The sequence below is a fragment of the Delphinapterus leucas genome, chromosome 2, assembly GCF_059928025.1.
Source record: "Delphinapterus leucas isolate spDelLeu-1000000601 "Yukka" chromosome 2, BTC_Dleu_Yukka2, whole genome shotgun sequence".
NCBI classification, from domain to species: Eukaryota; Metazoa; Chordata; class Mammalia; order Artiodactyla; family Monodontidae; genus Delphinapterus; species Delphinapterus leucas.
In genome coordinates, this window is record NC_143130.1 from 168,926,552 (window position 1) to 168,945,500 (window position 18,949).

An 18,949-nucleotide genomic window follows, 5' to 3' on the forward strand; every position below is an offset into this window, starting at 1 on the left:
TAGACTCCTAGTATTCAAGCTATGGCTCTACCTATAGAAAAATGGTAGGGGTTTGTTACAAAACCAATGATAAGGGATGAGAGCCCTTATTATAGTGAAAAATGCCATCTTCTGGAGTTAATTTGCAAATACGAAGGCTGAACAGGTAATCAAAAAGACCTGTGTTTAGGAATTTGATCTTCTCAGGGAAACATGGTGAAACTGTAATAATCTGACAAATATGTTTCAGTCTTACTTTCAGAAGAGAAGCAATAGAAGAATGAAAATTTAAAAAGGAAAGTAGACTAAGCTAGAAGAGAGAGCTTTCCTTATGAGAAAGGATAAATCTCAGAAGTCAATCTGGACAGATATGAAGCAAATGAGAATGTGAAGATCATAAAGATATAAAAAGGAAAAAGAGATGCACCCAGACATAACTGCTATCAAGGAGAGTACTAGATAATGTGGAGATTTTTTAGTTGTTTCTAGATCAAAAAATGATGAGTTCAAGAAATAGAGAAACATAAGGTCTCAGAGAACAAAATACAGTAAATTCCCTAAAATAAGCCAGGATACAGAAATTAATTGAGAAGTACAATCGGGATCATAAGAGTCATTGAGAAATGACATCTTGAACATAAACTATGTAAAAGTTGGGAGGGGAAGATCAGAAAGGAACAACAAAGTAGGCAGTGATTCCCAGGAAAGTTATTGTAGAGCAAAGTATACAAGTACTACTACTTGTGCCCCAAGAGAAAATGACGGAAAAATTTATGGTGTTACAGACTAAGGAGAAGCATAATAAAGCCCCAACAATTTTAAAGGAGAGCCAGGCATGACGGTTAACAGATTGAGTCCAGGTCTGAGTTAAATACTGACCCAATAAAAGACTGTGTCCAGGGTGGGACTGTTCATCTTAGAAAGGTGAAAGAGAACAAGATTTTTCTTAATAACAGGTGCTTTCAGCACCACCCTGAGCTCATTAATCTCTTCTCTTTCTATGGAAGAACTCCACATGACAAAAATCTAGAGGAACATGCTGTAAAAACAACTGTATGAGACAGAAAGCAAAGAAAACATGAAGAAAGCATAAAAACAAATGTTAGCTTTTCACATGTTAAGAGAAGGAAAGGGACAGCTTAACAGGCAGGTTAATTTATGAAAAACACAGCTAAGTAGAATTATATAGCAGAAATAAATTCTACAAGTTAAGGAGAAACTGTGCCTCAAGAGCACTGTGGCTTCTCCTAAGGCAGTGGCTCTTAAACTTCAGGGTGCATCAGAATCACCTGAAGCAGGCGTTGACAAACGAGCCAAACCTGGACCACCGCTTGTTTTTGTAAATAAAATTTTACTGGAAGAGAACGATGTCCATTTATTTACGTGTTATCTATGGCTACTTTCACAGTACAACAGCAGAACAGAATAGCTGTTAAGCTGTATGGTCCACAAACCCTAAAATATTTACCATCTTGCCCTTTACAGAGAAAATCTGACCTAGAGGGCTTGTTAAAATAGAATTACTGGTACCTACTCATAGTTTCTGATTCAGTAGATCTGGGATGGGGGTCTCAGAATTTGCATTTCTATCAGATCCCAGGTCATGCTCATCCTGCTGGTCTGAGGACCACACCTTGAGAACCAATGAATTAAAGAATCTCCTGAAAGTTATTTATTCTCCAGATAAAATAAACATGAAGATAGAGAAAGCATCCTTAGGATGTAATGGTCTAAATAAGTCCATAACAAGAACCAGTGGCTTTAGCCATCAGAGCACATAAAAAATGACCATTCTCAAAAGACTGTGGAGACTTTATCACTAGACTGAGGTACTAGAACCACTAGGGAATTCCAGAATCAATTGAGAACGTGCATGATGACACTGAAGAGATAGTCAAGAGCCATAAGAAGTTACTGAACAAGGGGTAACACGATCAGGCTTGCATTTTTAAAAAGATCACTCCAGCTGTGGTACAGATTTGGGAATGAAAGCAATAAACCAGGCAAGCAATGATGGTGGCTTAGTAAACTAACAGCAATGAAAATGAAGATAAGTGAATGCATTTAAGACTTACAATTGAGGGACTGAATGGATATAGAAGATGAAGGAAGGATAAACACGTTTCTAGCTTCAGCAACTGGGTGGCACTTACTGAGATGAGAGAGAGAGCTAGGAGAATGAACAAATCTCGGTGAGATTACGTTCAGTCTTAGACTATTAAATTTGAGATGCTAGTTAGCACTCATGGAGGAGCTCTCAAAGGCAGCTGGATATAAAACTCTGGAGTTCAGAAAAGGTCTGGGCTGGGTAGATTAATGTCAATAAACTGTACTTTCCTATTAATCAAGCTTTTTCACAGACAGCAGTGAATTTAGAAGATCTATATGAAATGTGTCTATTTAAAATTTGGGGCATTAGCATAAAGCACAGCAAAAAACAAAATGCTTAAAAAGAAAGCATGTTGATTTTCTGATTTTTAAAATTACCTGACATATTTTCTCCCAAATTTCATCACATCCAGCTTTTTCTTGAAAGCTAAGGGCCAAGTCATAATTTTCTGCTTCAGACCACACAATCAAAGTGTCCTTGAGAGAAAAGAAGTCTGAATGATTAACATATATTACCACAAACTACTTCAAAGTATAAGGCAAATGAACAAAGCAATAGGGAATTGAGAACAGTACTCATTTTTACTTTTTGTAACACTGATGTCAGTAATTTCCAATGCCTTTTTGCACTTCACTTTATCCAATCTATAAAATGAAAACATTCTCCTTAAGCACTACAAATTGAGCCCATAATCTAAATATATCAAAAAATACAAACTAAACATTATATCAATCCTTTGCTTGCACATTAAGTTACATTTTATGCTCTAGTCAAAATGCTCAAAGAGGAAGTCCTGAGTATTCAGTAGCAAGGGCGTGTCAGGAGGATGTGATTAATAAACATAGTTGCTCCTCCTCCTCTCTAACTTTCAGTATCGGGTGTTCTTTACCTGGGGCACTTGAGGCCCATGACGCCCTTGAAATTATTGGCTAAATTTGTAACGTGAGCATTTACCTGGACAGAGGTTTTTTAACTTTCACCAAAGTTCAAGAAGCAAGATGCTCCTACCACCTACCACCCTTTTATTCATTTCATACCAATTTTTGTTTTTTTAATGATAGTTTAATAAACAGTTCAACAGTTTTTACTAAGATGTAATCTCAGCAAGACACTACAATTATAATACCAAGACCACTTTATATTTCCTGTAGTACAAATAGTCTGTATTCTACAATATGCATGGTATATTTACAGGGTCTAAGGTATCTTTTTGAAATTACTCACTATAAATAAACACATACACTGTTTCATAGCAATTAACCATTTCAAAAAAGAGCCTTCCAGAGGGATCTATGAATCATATTAAGAATTTCTGAATGGCACTAGGGAGAGTTACATTTGAAAACGAAGCCTAATGTAACAGCTACCATGTAGCCTTTTTCAAACTGGTCCAAAGAGACAAATTAGGAGTAGAAATTAGATGTGAACACAATATAAAGAAAAATAATTTAATCTAATAAGTAACTGAAAGGAGCCAAGCCAAGGCTGGCTGAGCATCTATTGAAATGATAGAAGTTCCTGTATTGAGGAGGAAACATGACTATATTTTAAGCTATCTTAAAAGATCTATGTAATTTCTAATACTTTTCAGTACCTCGTAAGGACACCGCTTATTGTACACAAATGGATCCCATGTTTAAAAATTTGTCTGCTAAATTGCATATTTACTCTGTTCAGTCAATTATTTAACTGTCAATCATGAGACCAATAGTCTCTTACTGAACTAAAGTGATGCCCGCCAGAAGTAAATAAACAATCCTCTGATCAGGCTGTGCAGCATTACTAAGAGGATAAATCTGCAAATCTTACTCAGAATTCTAAAAAAGAGCTCAAAGTCCCCTTTTTATTATCTTCAAGAACTTCAAGAGATCATAGATCCCAGGCAAGCAATCTGTTCCAGTGACTGAGTAGCTGTTCCAGCTCAAAATAATTTACATTAACATTGTAAGATCAACATGTCAGAAATTAGTCTGTTGGCCTCAGTTTCATCTTTAAATAAATGGGATCATACTGTTTTGAAAACCATTAATAAGGTAAGATCTATTGGAAGAAGTCTAAAACCACTATCACATTAGTAATAAGATAAGTTTAAGACAATTGTAAGCAACTACTCTGTTACAATGTATATTCAGAATCATTTGGAGGCTTAAATCAGGGCACAGATAGAAATACGCTCTTAATTATCCATTTGACAAATTCATAAGTTTGAAAATTTTTAGGAATTACTCTTCTGTTTTCCTTGAAGAGCCTAATTTTCACCAAATCATCCTGCTTGCTTATCATCCAACAGCCTATAGGTTAAGACATATAGATTTGTTCATTCATCCTCAAAATAGACTTGATCTTTTCTTTTTCTTAGGATGTACTTTTACTCTTCAGCTGACTGAAAACTCAAAATGTTAATTTATGTATAGAATATCAAAACCAAATAATACTCTAGTCTCCAGCCATTGCAATCTAACCTGAGAGTTTTCTTAAGAACACCAAATGCAACAAAGTGAATTTAACAGACCAGTGACCATCAAGAAAATATTTCATATTGTACCAATACCTGTTGGACAAATAAATCACCATTATATAAATTTAGGAGTAAATATCCGATTTCCTATGTACTATCTGTGTGACCTCAAGCAAGCCACAATCTTTAGGCATCATCTTATGTGCAAAATAAAACTAACTTGCCTCTAGTAGTATTTTGATGGTCAATGATGAAGCAAAGCACTTTATAATTTATTTATAAAGTTATATATTTATAAAGTTATATAAATGTGTTGGTAGTGTATTTTACTTTAAGTTATTTTATATATGCATCTTCAGGGCAGTGAGGGAACCGATACTGATTTCATTGGCTTTGTAAAGCACTCAGTATTATCTACATGGGTATATTCTGAATAAATACCAATTTTGATGACAGTGCTTGCAAGTATTAAGTGAGAGATTTACTTTCAGATATCTCTTGCATCAGAAGGGTACAAGAAAGAGAGTGTACTCAAATTGAAAGTTCTTAAAAAACTTACATCATTATAAGGTCCCACTCAGGCTATATAAGAAATCAGATTCGTATTTATACTGAGTTGCTGTATAGAGATATGAATGTTCCCCCTGCACTAGCATTTACAGCAGTGAAGGAAGGAGTTTCTACCATTTAGTTGCGTTAGTAGCTGATTATTCCATCAGTGGTCACTTTTTAAATTCTCTTTAGGTAGAAACAAGAAAACTGTGTCGTTTTAGGTTTTAACTTTTGAGAATAAGGCTCAGTTAGTCAAATATCTAGAACTTAGCTTAACTTGAGGCAAGTTTTTCTTTTTTTAATTTAAAATGATTGCTTTATACATACAGAGATTGGTAGAACTGGATTTTAGAATTCGACTGGCAAAGCATCTTATAATCTACTCCAAAATTTTCATTGTAAGGAATCAGATGGCAAATTTTCATTTAATCACCAAATCGAGAGGATAATATGCAAGATAAAGAACATCTTCAAAATTTTACCTGTTGTTTCTGGTATGCAGTATTAGGATTTATTTTGGACTCTAAAAGTAGAGAACCTAGGAAAGAGGAAAAAAAACAAACACATTCCATTATGTAACTGTAAAGCAGCAAAATTATATTCCCTTACATACACACACATTTCTTTTTTTGAAGGACTGATGCACATACAACTTCAGTTGAGGAAATATTATTTTAAAACAATACAAATTTAAATATAATAGCCTGTAACCTAAGAAATGCTTGCTTTATACATGTTTACTTTTAACAAAACAGACACGATCATCTAAAGAGTGAGCACTAGATGGGAAGAGAAATCTAACAACTCCTGGGCAGCAGAAGGTAGTGAAACAGCACAGTGTGAAGCCAGATGATCTGGGATTAAATCTCTAATATACAGTATTATTTAGAGAAATATACAGTATTTATTTAGAGAAATAACTTAAAACATGCAAATAAGCATTATAAATAAAATCTGGTCTCTCTCAAGACTGAAAATAAGAATTCACTGGTAAAAGTCTGAAAACATCAAGGATATGATCCATTGCCCAAGTACATCCCCACATTATGATTCACCTTCAGAAAGTCTTATATTTCTGTTTAATACAGAAATCACACTTCTCCATCTTCAAATTATCAATTTACTTCTCAGAATAAGCTAATTTGCACATTTCTGTTTTTCCCCGGCAGTATTGTAAGACTCAAGGTATTAGAAAATAACTACTGCTTTGTGGCAAAGAGCAAAATAAAATAAAAAAAAAACTTATTTAAGTATAGTTGATTTACAATGTTGTGTTAAATTTCTACTGTACAACCAAGTGACTCAGTTATACATACATATATATATATATATATATACACACACACACACACATTTTCATATTCTTTTCCATTATGGTTTAATCACAGGATACTGAATATAGTTCCCTGTGCTATACAGTAGGACCTTGTTGTTTATCCATTCTGTATGTAATAGTTTGTACTTGCTAACCCCAAACTCCCAATCCATTCCCTCATTCCCTCCCCTACCCCGTCTCCCCCTTGGCAACCACAAGTCTGTTCTCTATATCTGTTAGTCTGTTTGTTTTATAGATAAGTTCATTTGTGTCATATTTTAGATTCCACATATAAGTGATATCATATGGTATTTGTCTTTCTCTGTCGGACTTACTTCACTTAGTATGATAATCTCTAGGTCAATCCATGTTGCTGCAAATGGCATTGTTTCACTCTTTTTTTTACAGCTGAGTAGTATTCCATTGTATACAGGTACCACATCTTTATACATTCACCTGTCAATGGACAGGTTGTTTCCATGTCTTGGCTATTGTAAACAGTGCTGCTATGCACACTGGGGGGCATGTATCCTTTCAAATTAGTTTTCTCCAGCTATATGCCCAGGAGTGGGATTGCAGGATCATATAGCAACTCTGTTTTTAGTTTTTTAAGGAACCTCCATACTGTCTTCCATAGTGGCTGTATCAATTTACATTCCCACCAACAGTGCAGGAGGGTTCCCTTTTCTCCACACCCTCTCCAGCATTTGTTATTTGTAGACTTTTTAATCATGCCCATTCTGACTGCTGTGAGGTAGTACCTCATTGTAGTTTTTATTTGCATTTCTCTAATAATTAGCAATGTTGAGCATCTTTTCATGTGCCTGTTGGCCATCTGTATGTCTCCACAATGAGCAAATTTTAAGACTAAATGTATACCTCTCCCCTCCTCAACCAATTCCAGTTTAAAGCCAAGTTCTGACCCAAAATACTTGAGAAAAAGCATTTTCTCTGAAGCTGTCTCTCATCCAAAGCTTTCAACTCTTCTCATATTACATTTAACAGTTGCTTTATCCATTCCAAATAGTGGCTAGACACTTGAGAAAAGGGCACTCTTAACATTTCCAAATTTGACTAGTTTTGCCTTTACGTTAAAATTTGTTTACTAAGTTTATGATACTGCCCCGTGTTAGTAATTTACTGATCATTCACTACCATGTGCTAGTAATGATGCTCAGTGATATTGAATATATATAGTAAAATACCAGCATTTGCCAAGCTGCAGTGACTTAATTTGCAAACACCTTGTGCACAAGAAAGCTTCCCACTTTACTTGAATCTTTCCAGTGTATAGCACAGGTGAACTGCTTAATCCAAAATCTGTCTCTTACCCTTTCTGTACTTAAGGTAACTAAACAGTCTCCCTATTTTCTCCTCCTGTACTCCCAACACCCCATTTCTTTAAGCTCTTTTCTTTTTACTATTTTTGGCTCACTGAGGTTCAGACAAATATTCTCACATTCTGGAGGAAGCCTGATTACTCTTCTTCCCATTTTTCCAACTTTTGCCACAATAATCAAAATAAATTTTCCAGTGCCCCTTAATTTTCTTTATGCACAATCATCGAATTTTTATTTCGGTAATTACTAAGAGCTGTCTAGTGATATATTTATAAGAAGAAAAAGCAGCAAGCAAACGAACTCAATGTCTAGAGTCCCTTAAAAGTATTAAAATTTCCAACTATCTCTGTAAATATTCTTTCACTGTTTGTTGTTTAATTACTAAAACAAAAATTGCACCCTATTATTTCCCAATGAAATCACAAAGTATGTCAAGTACATTATGGATCAAACTTTTAAAAGATGAGTCATGGCATATAATCATATTCAAAACATGTTTCTATGAGAAAATACATTCCAAAAACCCTACTTTGAAATATATCATGTCTTCAAAAAACAATCAATCCGCAGAAAACTACATAAATAATAGAGTGAAACAAATGGATTACTTTATAACATATTTCAGAAGATGCAAGAGATCTAATGTCATAGAACCAAACTAAGTAATGCCACCTTAAAAGTCAAACTGCACAAAAGCACAAAGGAAAAAAATCAGACATCATTGATAAATGATGCTAACTGGACATAATCAAAATTAAAAACAAAAATAAAAAATGCTACAAACAATACCATTAAGAATGTGAAAAGAACCCACAGAATGTGCAAAATTATTTGGAAATCATATATCTGATAAGGGACTTGCATCCAGAACTCTTACAACTCAATAATAAAAAGATAACCCAATTTAAAAATGGGCAATGGATCCGAATAGATATTTCTCCAAAGAAGATATACAAATGGAAAATAAACATGAAAAGAAGCTCACCGCCTTTAGTCATTAGGGAAATGTGAACCAAAACCACAAAAAGATAACCATTTTACACCAGCTAGGAAGCCTATAATCAAAGACACACAATGACGTGAGCTGGCAACCAGGTGGAGAAATTGGAACCCTCATACATTTTTCTTGTAGGTATGTAAAAAGACATCTACTTTGGAAAAATTTGGCAGTTCCTCAAAAAGAGAGAGTTATGGGCAATTCCACTCCTAGGTACATACAAGAGAAACGAAAACATCTGCCCACACAAATTTGTGTACACACAGCAAAAAAGTGGAAACAATCCAAATGTCCAAACACTGATGAACGGGTAAATAAAATGAAATACTATTCGGCTATACAAAGATATGAAGTTCTGATCCATGCTGTAACTGAACCTTGAAAACATAAGTTAAAGAAGCCAGTTACAAAGAACCACATGTTTTAGGACTGCATTTATATGAATGGTCCAGAATTTGCAAATTTAGAGGATTTGTAGATTAGTGGCTGTTTAGGACTGCGAGGAAGGGGGAACAAATGGGTAGTGATTGCTAATGGGTACACGATTTCTTTTAGAGGACAAAATGGTCTCTCATTGTGGTGATGGTTGCATAACCCTGTGAATATACTAGACAATACGGAACTATATACACTTTGAATGAGATGGCATGTGAATTCTGTTTAAAAAAAGCTAAAGTGTAAATATTCATACAATGGAATATCATTCAGCAATGTTAATGCATGAACCAAATATATGTAAATGCAAAAATGTATATGAATCTTACAAACATAAATGAAAGAAGCCTCAGACAAAAGTATATACCATAAGTCCATTTACATGAAGTTCAAAAAGTGGCAAAAATTAATCTATGGTGTTAGAAGTTAGGTTGTTGAGGGGAAGGGGAGAGAGAGTGACTGAAGAGAGACATGAAGCAGGTTTCCGGAGTGCTGGTTATGTTGTTTCTTCGTCTTTGTGCTGGTTATTTTGTGAAAAATTCATCAAGCTGAATACTTATGATTTGTGTACCTTTTTGATGTATTATACTTTAAAAGTTTTTTTTTTTAAGTTTAAGAGAAGGGGTAAAATGACACACACCATGGGGCTGGAGCTATCACTTCAAGTTGTGATTTCAAGAAACACACACCTGGGACTTCCCTGGTAGTGCAGTGGTTAAGAATCTGCCTGTCAATGCAGGTGATACAGGTTCAATTCCTGGCCCGGGAAGATCCCACATGCTGCAGAGCAACTAAGCCCGTGCGCCACAACTACTGAGCCTGCGCTCTAGAGCCTGTGCTCTGCAACAAGAGAAGCCACGGCAATGAGAAGCACGCACACTCCAACGAAGACCCAACACAGCCAAAAATAAATAATTTAAAAATAAAACAAAAAAACCCACACACCTGACTTGGCAACTGCTAAAACAAAACACCAACACCAACTATTATTTTTTGAGTACAAGTTTTTTTGCCCTTTTTTTTTTTTGCATTTGTTTCAAAACTCGGTAGTGTTACAGTGTTAGGATGACTAGAAAGGAAAAATCAATCACAAATTCAAAGTATGAAGTGTTCCCTTCCGAAATGCTGGCTAAAACAAGAATAAGCACATACTAGAAGCTTCTGGTAAGTTTTTCTTTTTCCTGGGCCATTCAAGATGTCAGGGGGAAGAATCTCACCTGAAACCATTTCAGCCATATCCAATGGTTTTAGTCTTAAGATATAACTTTAGGAAGTCCAGCTCTGGTCCCCAAATACCATGTTCCCCAAGATGTCAGTAGGCTGTAGAGGCTGGAATATGGGAAACAGCCTTTTAACTGGGGGGCTAAGTAAGATAATAATGAAAAGACACATTTCTAGTTTTATTCCTAGTCCATCTATTAGGTTCCCCACTCCCATCTCATAGTTTCTACTGAATAAAGTTATAAGCACTTATCCAATCAACTGAAAAAGATCCAGCTGAGTGTTAATATGCATTTACACAATCCTTCCCCCCAACAAGTTTATTTGTTATCAATTGCTACAGCTACAGTACTGGGAACTGTAGTTCCATCCCAGTAATAAGTGGGTATGGAAGGGGATGTAGAGTTCAACTGTAGGTGTGAGGCATTTATCATGGTAGCAGAGATAACAAGGGGAGAAATGAGGAAAATGTTCCTTAATAGGAGACCTTAAATGACATCAAGGGAGTTAAAGTTCTCATTAAGGGGAACACAATGCTTTTGGTAATGGGTAGATCCAGTATATCTTAGTAGCTGAAACACATACGTAAAACAGCCCCCCACCCCAATTTATTTGAGGAACACATTCATCCTATCCAATGAAATAGATGCCTTTATCCTCCAAGAGGAATTCATTCTCACCCCCACCCCCCACCATGACACAATCTCCTCACACGTCTGAGAAAGACACTCACACAGACAAGAGAAAGACAAGCCTACATAGCAAACCCCAATATCAAGACTTGAGAAAGGCCTTCTCACTTCCCACCTGAATGACTGGGAAGGAAATATGGAAACACAAAAATCGAGAGATTGATGTAGCTAAGGGGAATGCATCAATACATGTAATTAAGTTTGTCACTGCAGAATCTATCATTCAGACCACTAGCAAAATCAGCCACGCTCAGGTGAACTAAAGAATACTCCTGCACAGCAAATGCTTGTCAGAGTCCATCCCCAAGATTCTGACAGGCGTGCAAGGCCATATTTGCACATATACTTCTTCAAAAAATAAAGAGGGTCCTTAATTCTCATTTACTATTACCCAAACTGAACATCAGCACAACCTTTTTGGAGGGTCATTTGCCTTTATCTACAAAGCTTCTGAACACATACTACTCTTTGGTCCAACAATCCTAGGAAATTATCCTACACCCTCATACAGGTGCCAAGTATATGAATACAGATGTCATTAGCAGTGTTTGTAAAGGCAAAAAAAAACTAGAAACAATGTATGAGCCAGCTGGAGAGTGTGGGGATCTCAAGAGGCCTAGAAAAATCAAAACTATTTTCATAATATTACTAAGAGATTATTTGCCATTTTCATTCTTATTTTTCTCACAGTGTCTACACTGATAGTGCAACAGATTGAATGCAGAAGCAGAAAAGAACACTTTAAAAAAAATTGAACCAGACATTATAAAGAGATTTGTAAAACTGTAAAACAGTGACATTCTTGTCACTGAATTTTGCTTTAGAAAAGATCTTTAAAGTCTTATTTTAATTTCTAATATGCTAAATATCAATAGATATTTTTTATTTAAACATAAACAAAAGCTATTAGGGATCCTCAATTTTAGTACTATAAAGGTATCCTGAGGGAAAAAATCTGAGAAATGTTACTCTATGCCACCAACACTGTACTGTGTGAATTCAATATATACAGTGGAATACTATGCTAGTTTTAGATGAGATAGATCTGTATATCCTGACACAAACAGAGGCCCCAAATATACTGATAACAAGGAGATCTGTACACTCAGGAAATGGGGGGACAATGGTAAAGAAGGGGAAATGCCACTCATAACATCACCAAGACAACTACAGGTAAAGCTGTCATAGACTGATAGCAAGAAAAAGTGACCATAAAACAAACAGTACAATTATGAGTATAAACAATTAGGTCATTAAAAACGTTCCCTCCCTACTTCACATCTTGGTTCCTCTTGAACTTTTCTAGTATCCTGCTGCAACCCCCCAATACACCCCTATTAAAACAAAACAAACACCTCCAGGGATAGGGGGAGGGTAGTTAGTACATGCAGAATGAAGTCTCATCTGAAGAGTTGAAATCAGAGAACTTAAAACTAGTGCCTGTAGTATAGATCCAGCCAGCAGACAGCTTGTTTGATTCCTAGTTCTAACAAACATACTCAAACACAAAATTCATGCAAATCTTTTATAATGGAAAGATTTTACATTGGAAAAAAAAAAAAAAAGTCTAGATTTCCGGCTGGGTACAGGAAAAAAAGACCCCAGAACTATCCAATCAAAGAATCAATGCACCAAGACTTATGGTTAGAAAAAAATAATACCTCTTAGGGTTGCTTTTGAATATTAACTGAAATTTTATATTAAAGCGCCTACCCCAGAACCTATCACATAACCAGCACTCAATACTTTTCTTTAACAGCATGATCAGAATACCATTTCCCTGGCATCACTATAATCTTGAATAGTAGAAAAATTAGTACTGATAACAATGATCCAGAAACACACTACAAATAAAAGGCTAACCAACACAGGCTCATTAGACTGCCTAAGAAAAACCTTCTAATATATAGTATTTAGGAAATATTCCATGAAAATTGTTGAGATTTTTAAATCTTGTTACACAGTTTAATTTAGCTGGAAAATTCACTTGTTCAGAAGATATCAATTCCCTTCACTGGAGAAATGATAATACTATAGTTTCTATAATTTTATGGCTTTATTTTCAATACCAACCAATCAATCAGATTCCGGTAATATGGGAGTATCTGGTTTGCGGTTAAGAAACTTAGATCCTGACCTTAGTTCAGATTTGGATAAATACTTAAGGATTTCAGAATGAAGAGCTTCCAGGTCTGCTGCTCTTAAGTAACCAGTTCAATCTTACTGGCAATATACTGGCTTTTCCAGTATATTGAGATTATCAACGGTCAAAGCTAAGGGCAAGAGCTTAGGTACTATGCTTCCTTAGGAGAAAGAAAACACCATCAAAATGAATTAATGGAAGTCCAAAATTTAATGATGATAGGAGACTAGTGTATGTTTCAAACCCATAGCAGGTCTCTGTTCCAGGTCCCTCCCTCCCAATTTTGTGGACCACAGATTACACATGGCATTTAAAACCTAAAATGAAGGCCTGGGAAAAAAAAAAACTTGGTAGCATTATGTTAAAAGGTCCCACCCCTGTGTCAAGCCTTCACTACACTCCAACCCCATCAGGTATACCCAGTGTAGCCAACGGCCCTCAAACTTTCAAAAGCTATCACACGCAACAGATGAAAAATAAGGGTTTGGTTATCCTAAGCCTATTAATTTTCCACAAAGTAGGTCTACACAGGAGAAAAAAAGCACATTTATATCAACTTTTCAAAGTGAAATATTTCTCCCAGTACTGACACTGGGTTCTTCTTGGTAGCTAAATTTGGAGTGCTTACTATATGCAAGATTATATACTACTTACTGATTTATAAGAATAACATAAAAAATGCTGATGCTATCTCTGTTTATTTCTCACCACCGCAGCCAAAACAAAACAAAACAGACTCTCCTACCCAAACTGTTGACCTCCTTTTCTATTTATAGTAGGAGTAGAGGCAGATCTACAACCAAGTTCTATCAAGAGGAAGAAGCACAGGATTCCAGTTTTTACCATTAGCTAGCAGCACTACCTTGAATAAAACATTTCCCCATGTCTCATTTCTTCGTGCCTCAAATAACAGTGAAAATGAAATCTTTTTAACTTTGACTAGACAAGTCAGAATTAAAACCATTATGAAACGTAAAAAATACTTTATAAAACTTAAGGTGAAAACCAAATATAAGAACACTATTCTTTTTTTTTTTTTTTGCGGTACGCAGGCCTCTCACTGTTGTGGCCTCTCCCGTTGCGGAGCACAGGCTCTGGACGCGCAGGCTCAGCGGCCATGGCTCACCGGCCTAGCCGCTCCGGGGCACGAACCCACGTCCCCTGCATCGGCAGGTGGACTCTCAACCACTGCGCCACCAGGGAAGCCCCAAGAACACTATTCTTGATGATTGGCAAAGTAATCCAGAATAAAGAGTATAGACATGATTTTATGTTCAAAGACATCCTTCAGTGTGTGGAGAAATTCCAATTTCTTTACTTTATCAATTCTAAAATTGGCAGGTGGAGGTGGTAAAAATAATAATGGAGGAAACAAGTAGAATGATTTGAACATAAAGTGAGAGAGTAAGTAAAGGATGACATCATTACCCTCACTTCACCAACCTAACAGGGACAGCATAAACTGGGAGAAGAAAAAAAACAATAACTAAGTAATCTTTATTGGAGGATGGAACTTTGCAGGTACATGGCTATGAGGTAATGAGGTAATCTACCTTCGTTTTTAAAAAAAGATATGTTCCTACAACATATCTGCCAGTAGGAACCTACTGAATAAGGATGCAATCCAGAAAATGGGCTCAGTAACTTAGTGGGACATCTCTCCTCCAAGGCTAGGAGAGCTACAGATTTGCCAAGCACTCAGCTCCAGAGGGGAAGGGCATACTTACCCAGACACCTATGCCCTGTAACAGGGAAGACACAAATACTTCCATTCAGAAATTTCATTCCTGATTTTCAGATAAGTGTATATGCTCCTCTAACAAGATAAATGACTCATTTTATGGAAAACCAGAAACAACTTTCCATTTTGCCCATCGCAATAAAAAGAAAATTCTCAATTATCCTGTAATGGAAAATGAGGGAAGCACCCAATAATGGATAATCCAAGCTAGCAGCCAATACAAAACTCCCACATGTGGCTTGGAGATAAACTATAATTTTAAATATCTTTAGGCTAAAAATTGTTTTCACTTTCTTTGAAATGAACCTTGAATCTAAGTATAAAGCAGCAAATACAAGTAGACAATAATATGGGGGTTTAAAAACACACTATTAACAGTTAATGATGTTAATTAAATAATTCATAATACTAGTTTCAAGTCATAGTCTACAAGTCTTATTCAATCCCTGACACCTCTCCCCCACCTCAGTTCAAACACTGATCTTCCTTGTTTTTTAACCTAGCTATGTGATTTTAAGTTATTTAGCTTCTTTGAGCCTCAGTTTCCTGATCTATAAATATGGCTAATAACAGTACCTACACCAAGAGGACACCAGAGGATACAAGTGAAGAATCTCCGGCACACAGTAGACACTCAATAAATTTTGACTATTATTCCTATTTGGAGTTTTCCTGTTAGGAAAAAGACCCCCCATAAATCGTCAAATTAAAGATTATTTACAAAGTATTTTACAAGTATCCTGGAATTTTCTAAGCCTACTCTTTGAATTTAGTTTTCCTAACAACTTATAAATTTAACAAGGAGACAGTCAGTTTATTTCAGCTCTTTCCCTATTAGATAAAAATGGAAAAAACCCGGATTCCTATATTATTGTGTTAGAAGAGTATGATTCCCTATGACAATATGACGTTAAGACTTAATGCTTAAAAATACTTTAAACAAAGAACTTTGTATAATGAGTCCAATTAAACACGTGATGTGAAGGTATGTTTTATTTCAAATTATTATGAGGTTTCAAAGAATTCATCTCACATCTACACATGATTAACTGAACCTATAAAGCCTATACTTTCCAACTCACTATGTAAAGTTTTCCAAACAAGCAAAAACATAGAGGTTAGAATAGTTGGTTACTATATGATAGTCATACAGAAAAGTACACTAACACTTCACATTCAAGCTTGTATTTTAAGAGACAAATAATATAGGCCTCAGAAAAATTTACCCAATGTGTTCAAAACCCTTTAAATGCCTCCAAGGAAAAATAATTTTTCTCCAGTTTTAAGTTATTTTGGTAAGGCTTATAAAGTAATCTGTGGGCATTTTACTCCAAGTTACCATTTTTCTTTCAATTCAAATTGAAAAGCAATGTCCCTACAGTCTTCAATTACAGAATGGTGAGTCTTATTTGTTTTCCGTGGAATTGGAGTTCTGGGTAGGAAGTCCAATTAAAGGTCCTTGAAATGAGTTTGTAATAATTTAGATACAGACCTACAATCGTAATAAACTCAGTTAGCTACCATAAAATTATAGGCTATCGTTACAAGGCAGATTTTCAAATTCAGAAGGAACTATTTTGAAAAAAGTTTTACCTGATATGAACATTTTAAGGGAAATTCATGGTACGCCACCGGAGGAAGTGGCAATCCCTAAACTGCGTTAAGTCTTTAAAAATGTGAAACACTTATCTTCAATCAACGTGGTCTTTGAACTTGAAGGACTGTTTCAAAATATGTGAAACACATGCATCCCTAGGGCAGATTCGAAAGGTTTTAAAGGTTTCTGCCAACTTCTCCCCACCTGTTAGCTGAACCAAATTATGAATATACATTTAAGCAACAGATAAAATGCTCGGATAAAATGATTCCAAACTTGCAGGGTGTTTACCCAGTGAAACTACACACAAAGTTCTGCATTTCTAATAAAAAAGACAACTAACGCTGCGGGAACACAAATCTCTCTTCTCACGGCAAAGAAGCACTTCCTCTGCCGAGTGCAGAGTTGCCAGATCCAGAACCAAGGTTGCCAACCTGCAACAGGATCGGAAAGATGCAGCAATGATACGTTAAAAAACAAAAAAGAAGAAAAAGAAAAGCACAACAAAATGTTTATGCTCCAAAAAGTTAAACAGCTAAGAACTTTCTCAGCTCCGAGAAAAGTTTCATGGCTGCTTTACAGAAGCTTGAACTAAGGCAGAAGATCGGTTTGATCAGTAGCTTTCTCAAGGTCACTCTTGTGCAAAGTAACTGCACGGTCCGGACTCCCGCTCCCAGGCCCCCGACCTCTGCACACGCCCCGGCGGCACCGCTCAGACGCGCCTGGCTCCGCCCGTGCCCGCACAAGTGCGACGGGGCACTCAGAGAAAGAGACACTTGGAGCGCTCTCCGGGCAGCTCCGGGAGGACAGGGGGGCCGGGGGCCCGGGGGCCCGTCCTTCCCCGAGGCGGCGGCCGCCGCGGCCCAAGCCGCCGCGTCCGTCCCCTCCGTCTTCTCAGGCAGAGAGCCGCTAGCCCCACAGGACCGGGCAGGTGGCCCAGGGGCGAGGCGAGGGTCCCGCCGCGAGGGGTTCACTCACCGTCACTCTCGGCCCTGACAAGCAGGGACATGCCCTTCAGCCGCTCCACGTAGCCGGACGACACATGCCCGGTGCCCCGGTCGTCCCACTGCCGGTCCTCGTTGAGTGTGTAAACCTTCACCCGCCGCCGGGTGTCGGTCATCGTGCCGCCCGGGGTCCGGGGCAAAGGCCCCGCCGGAGTCGCCCGGGAAGGGGGTCCGGGGAAGGCGGGAGCCGAGGCGAGAGGACGCCCACGAGCGGAGGGCTCCCCGGCCTCACTGCCGCCGCTGGCCGCCCCGGGGCCGCGCTGCCGCCCTCATGGCCCGCCGCCGGGCCTGAGCTCTGGCCCCCGCCTTTCCTCGCCTCCGGCTCCTCGGCGCTATTGTCCAGGCCCGGCGAGGCCGGCCGCCCAGAGGGGGCCGCGCAGCGCTTCGCAGCCTCCCGCCCCGCCGCGCTAGGAACTCGCGGCGCCGTTCACTGCCCTGCTCCCGCCTCCGCCATGATCTCCGTGAAGCTGCTTCCCGCGCCGCCGCCGCCGCCGCCGCCTCCTCAGGCCGCCGCCGCCATGTTTTCCTTCCTTATACCTGGCCCTGCCACCGCAGCCGGGGACTGAGCTCCGCTCCCCTGCTTCAAATGTCCGAAGCCGACCGGCGCCTGGTCCTGCTGCAGCTGCCACCACTACGCGGGAGACTCCGAGAGCCCCCTGGCGCACGAGCGCTCTTGGCTACTGGGAGTCGCTTTCCCTCCGCCGCTGCCGCCGCCGCCGCCTCTTCCGCTGCCGCCGCCGCCTCTTCCGTCGCCTCTTCCGTCTTCCTCACCGAGCCAAAGCCGCCGCCATCTTGGTTCGCTCCTCAATGGCGGCGCGCGGGGCCACCCCGGTAGCAGCTGCAGGGGCGGCCCATTGGCCCCACCATTTAAAGAGACAGGAGGGAAGCCGCGAGCCTCGCAGCGGCGGAGGCTTCGGACGGAGGCGATAGGCGGGCGTCGGGTTGCCGAACTGGCGGGAGCGCAGGGAGTGGAGGACGCGGAACGCTGGTCGCGCCGGTGACGGACCGAGGCTCCCTCCCGCTCCCTGCACGGTACTGTCGTGCGAGCACGGGGCGTGTGTACGTCCGTCGCTCCCTGTGTTCGTCATCAGTCCCGTTCGGGATTCGAAAGGGGCGTGGAGCCCGCCTCCGGCTGCTGAGTCCTGAGCTGGTCTCTGCGCGCCGGGCGCTTGGCGTCTCCGGCTCTGGGTCCGCCCGCCGCCTACCCGGCTGGCTCGCTGTCCAGCCGCCGCTCCTTGCAGGCGTCCGGCGGCATCGGCCTGGGGCTTTCTCGCGGCGCGCCCGCCTCCGCGAGTGTGCTGTTCGAGCCGCCTTTGGGGCTGGACTGGGCACCCGGAGCGCGGAGGTCGGTGGCGCCGGAGCCTC

The 18,949-nt window shown here is 39.2% G+C and overlaps 1 protein-coding gene across 3 annotated transcripts in view; it reads right to left on the minus strand.

Annotated features, from left to right (window-relative positions):
* PPP4R3A (protein phosphatase 4 regulatory subunit 3A) overlaps nt 1-18,081 on the minus strand; it is a 39,399-nt gene extending 21,318 nt beyond the window's left edge. For all 3 annotated transcript variants that reach the window (XM_022576272.3, XM_030761934.2, XM_089908121.1), the window contains exons 1-3: nt 17,559-18,081; nt 5,582-5,637; nt 2,467-2,565 (exon numbers count right to left, since the gene is read on the minus strand). In XM_022576272.3, the coding sequence (XP_022431980.2) occupies nt 2,467-2,565; nt 5,582-5,637; nt 17,559-17,700 (297 nt within the window). In that variant the 5' untranslated portion in view covers nt 17,701-18,081. The remainder of the gene's footprint in view (nt 1-2,466; nt 2,566-5,581; nt 5,638-17,558) is intronic.
* Between the last annotated feature and the right edge of the window lie 868 nt (nt 18,082-18,949).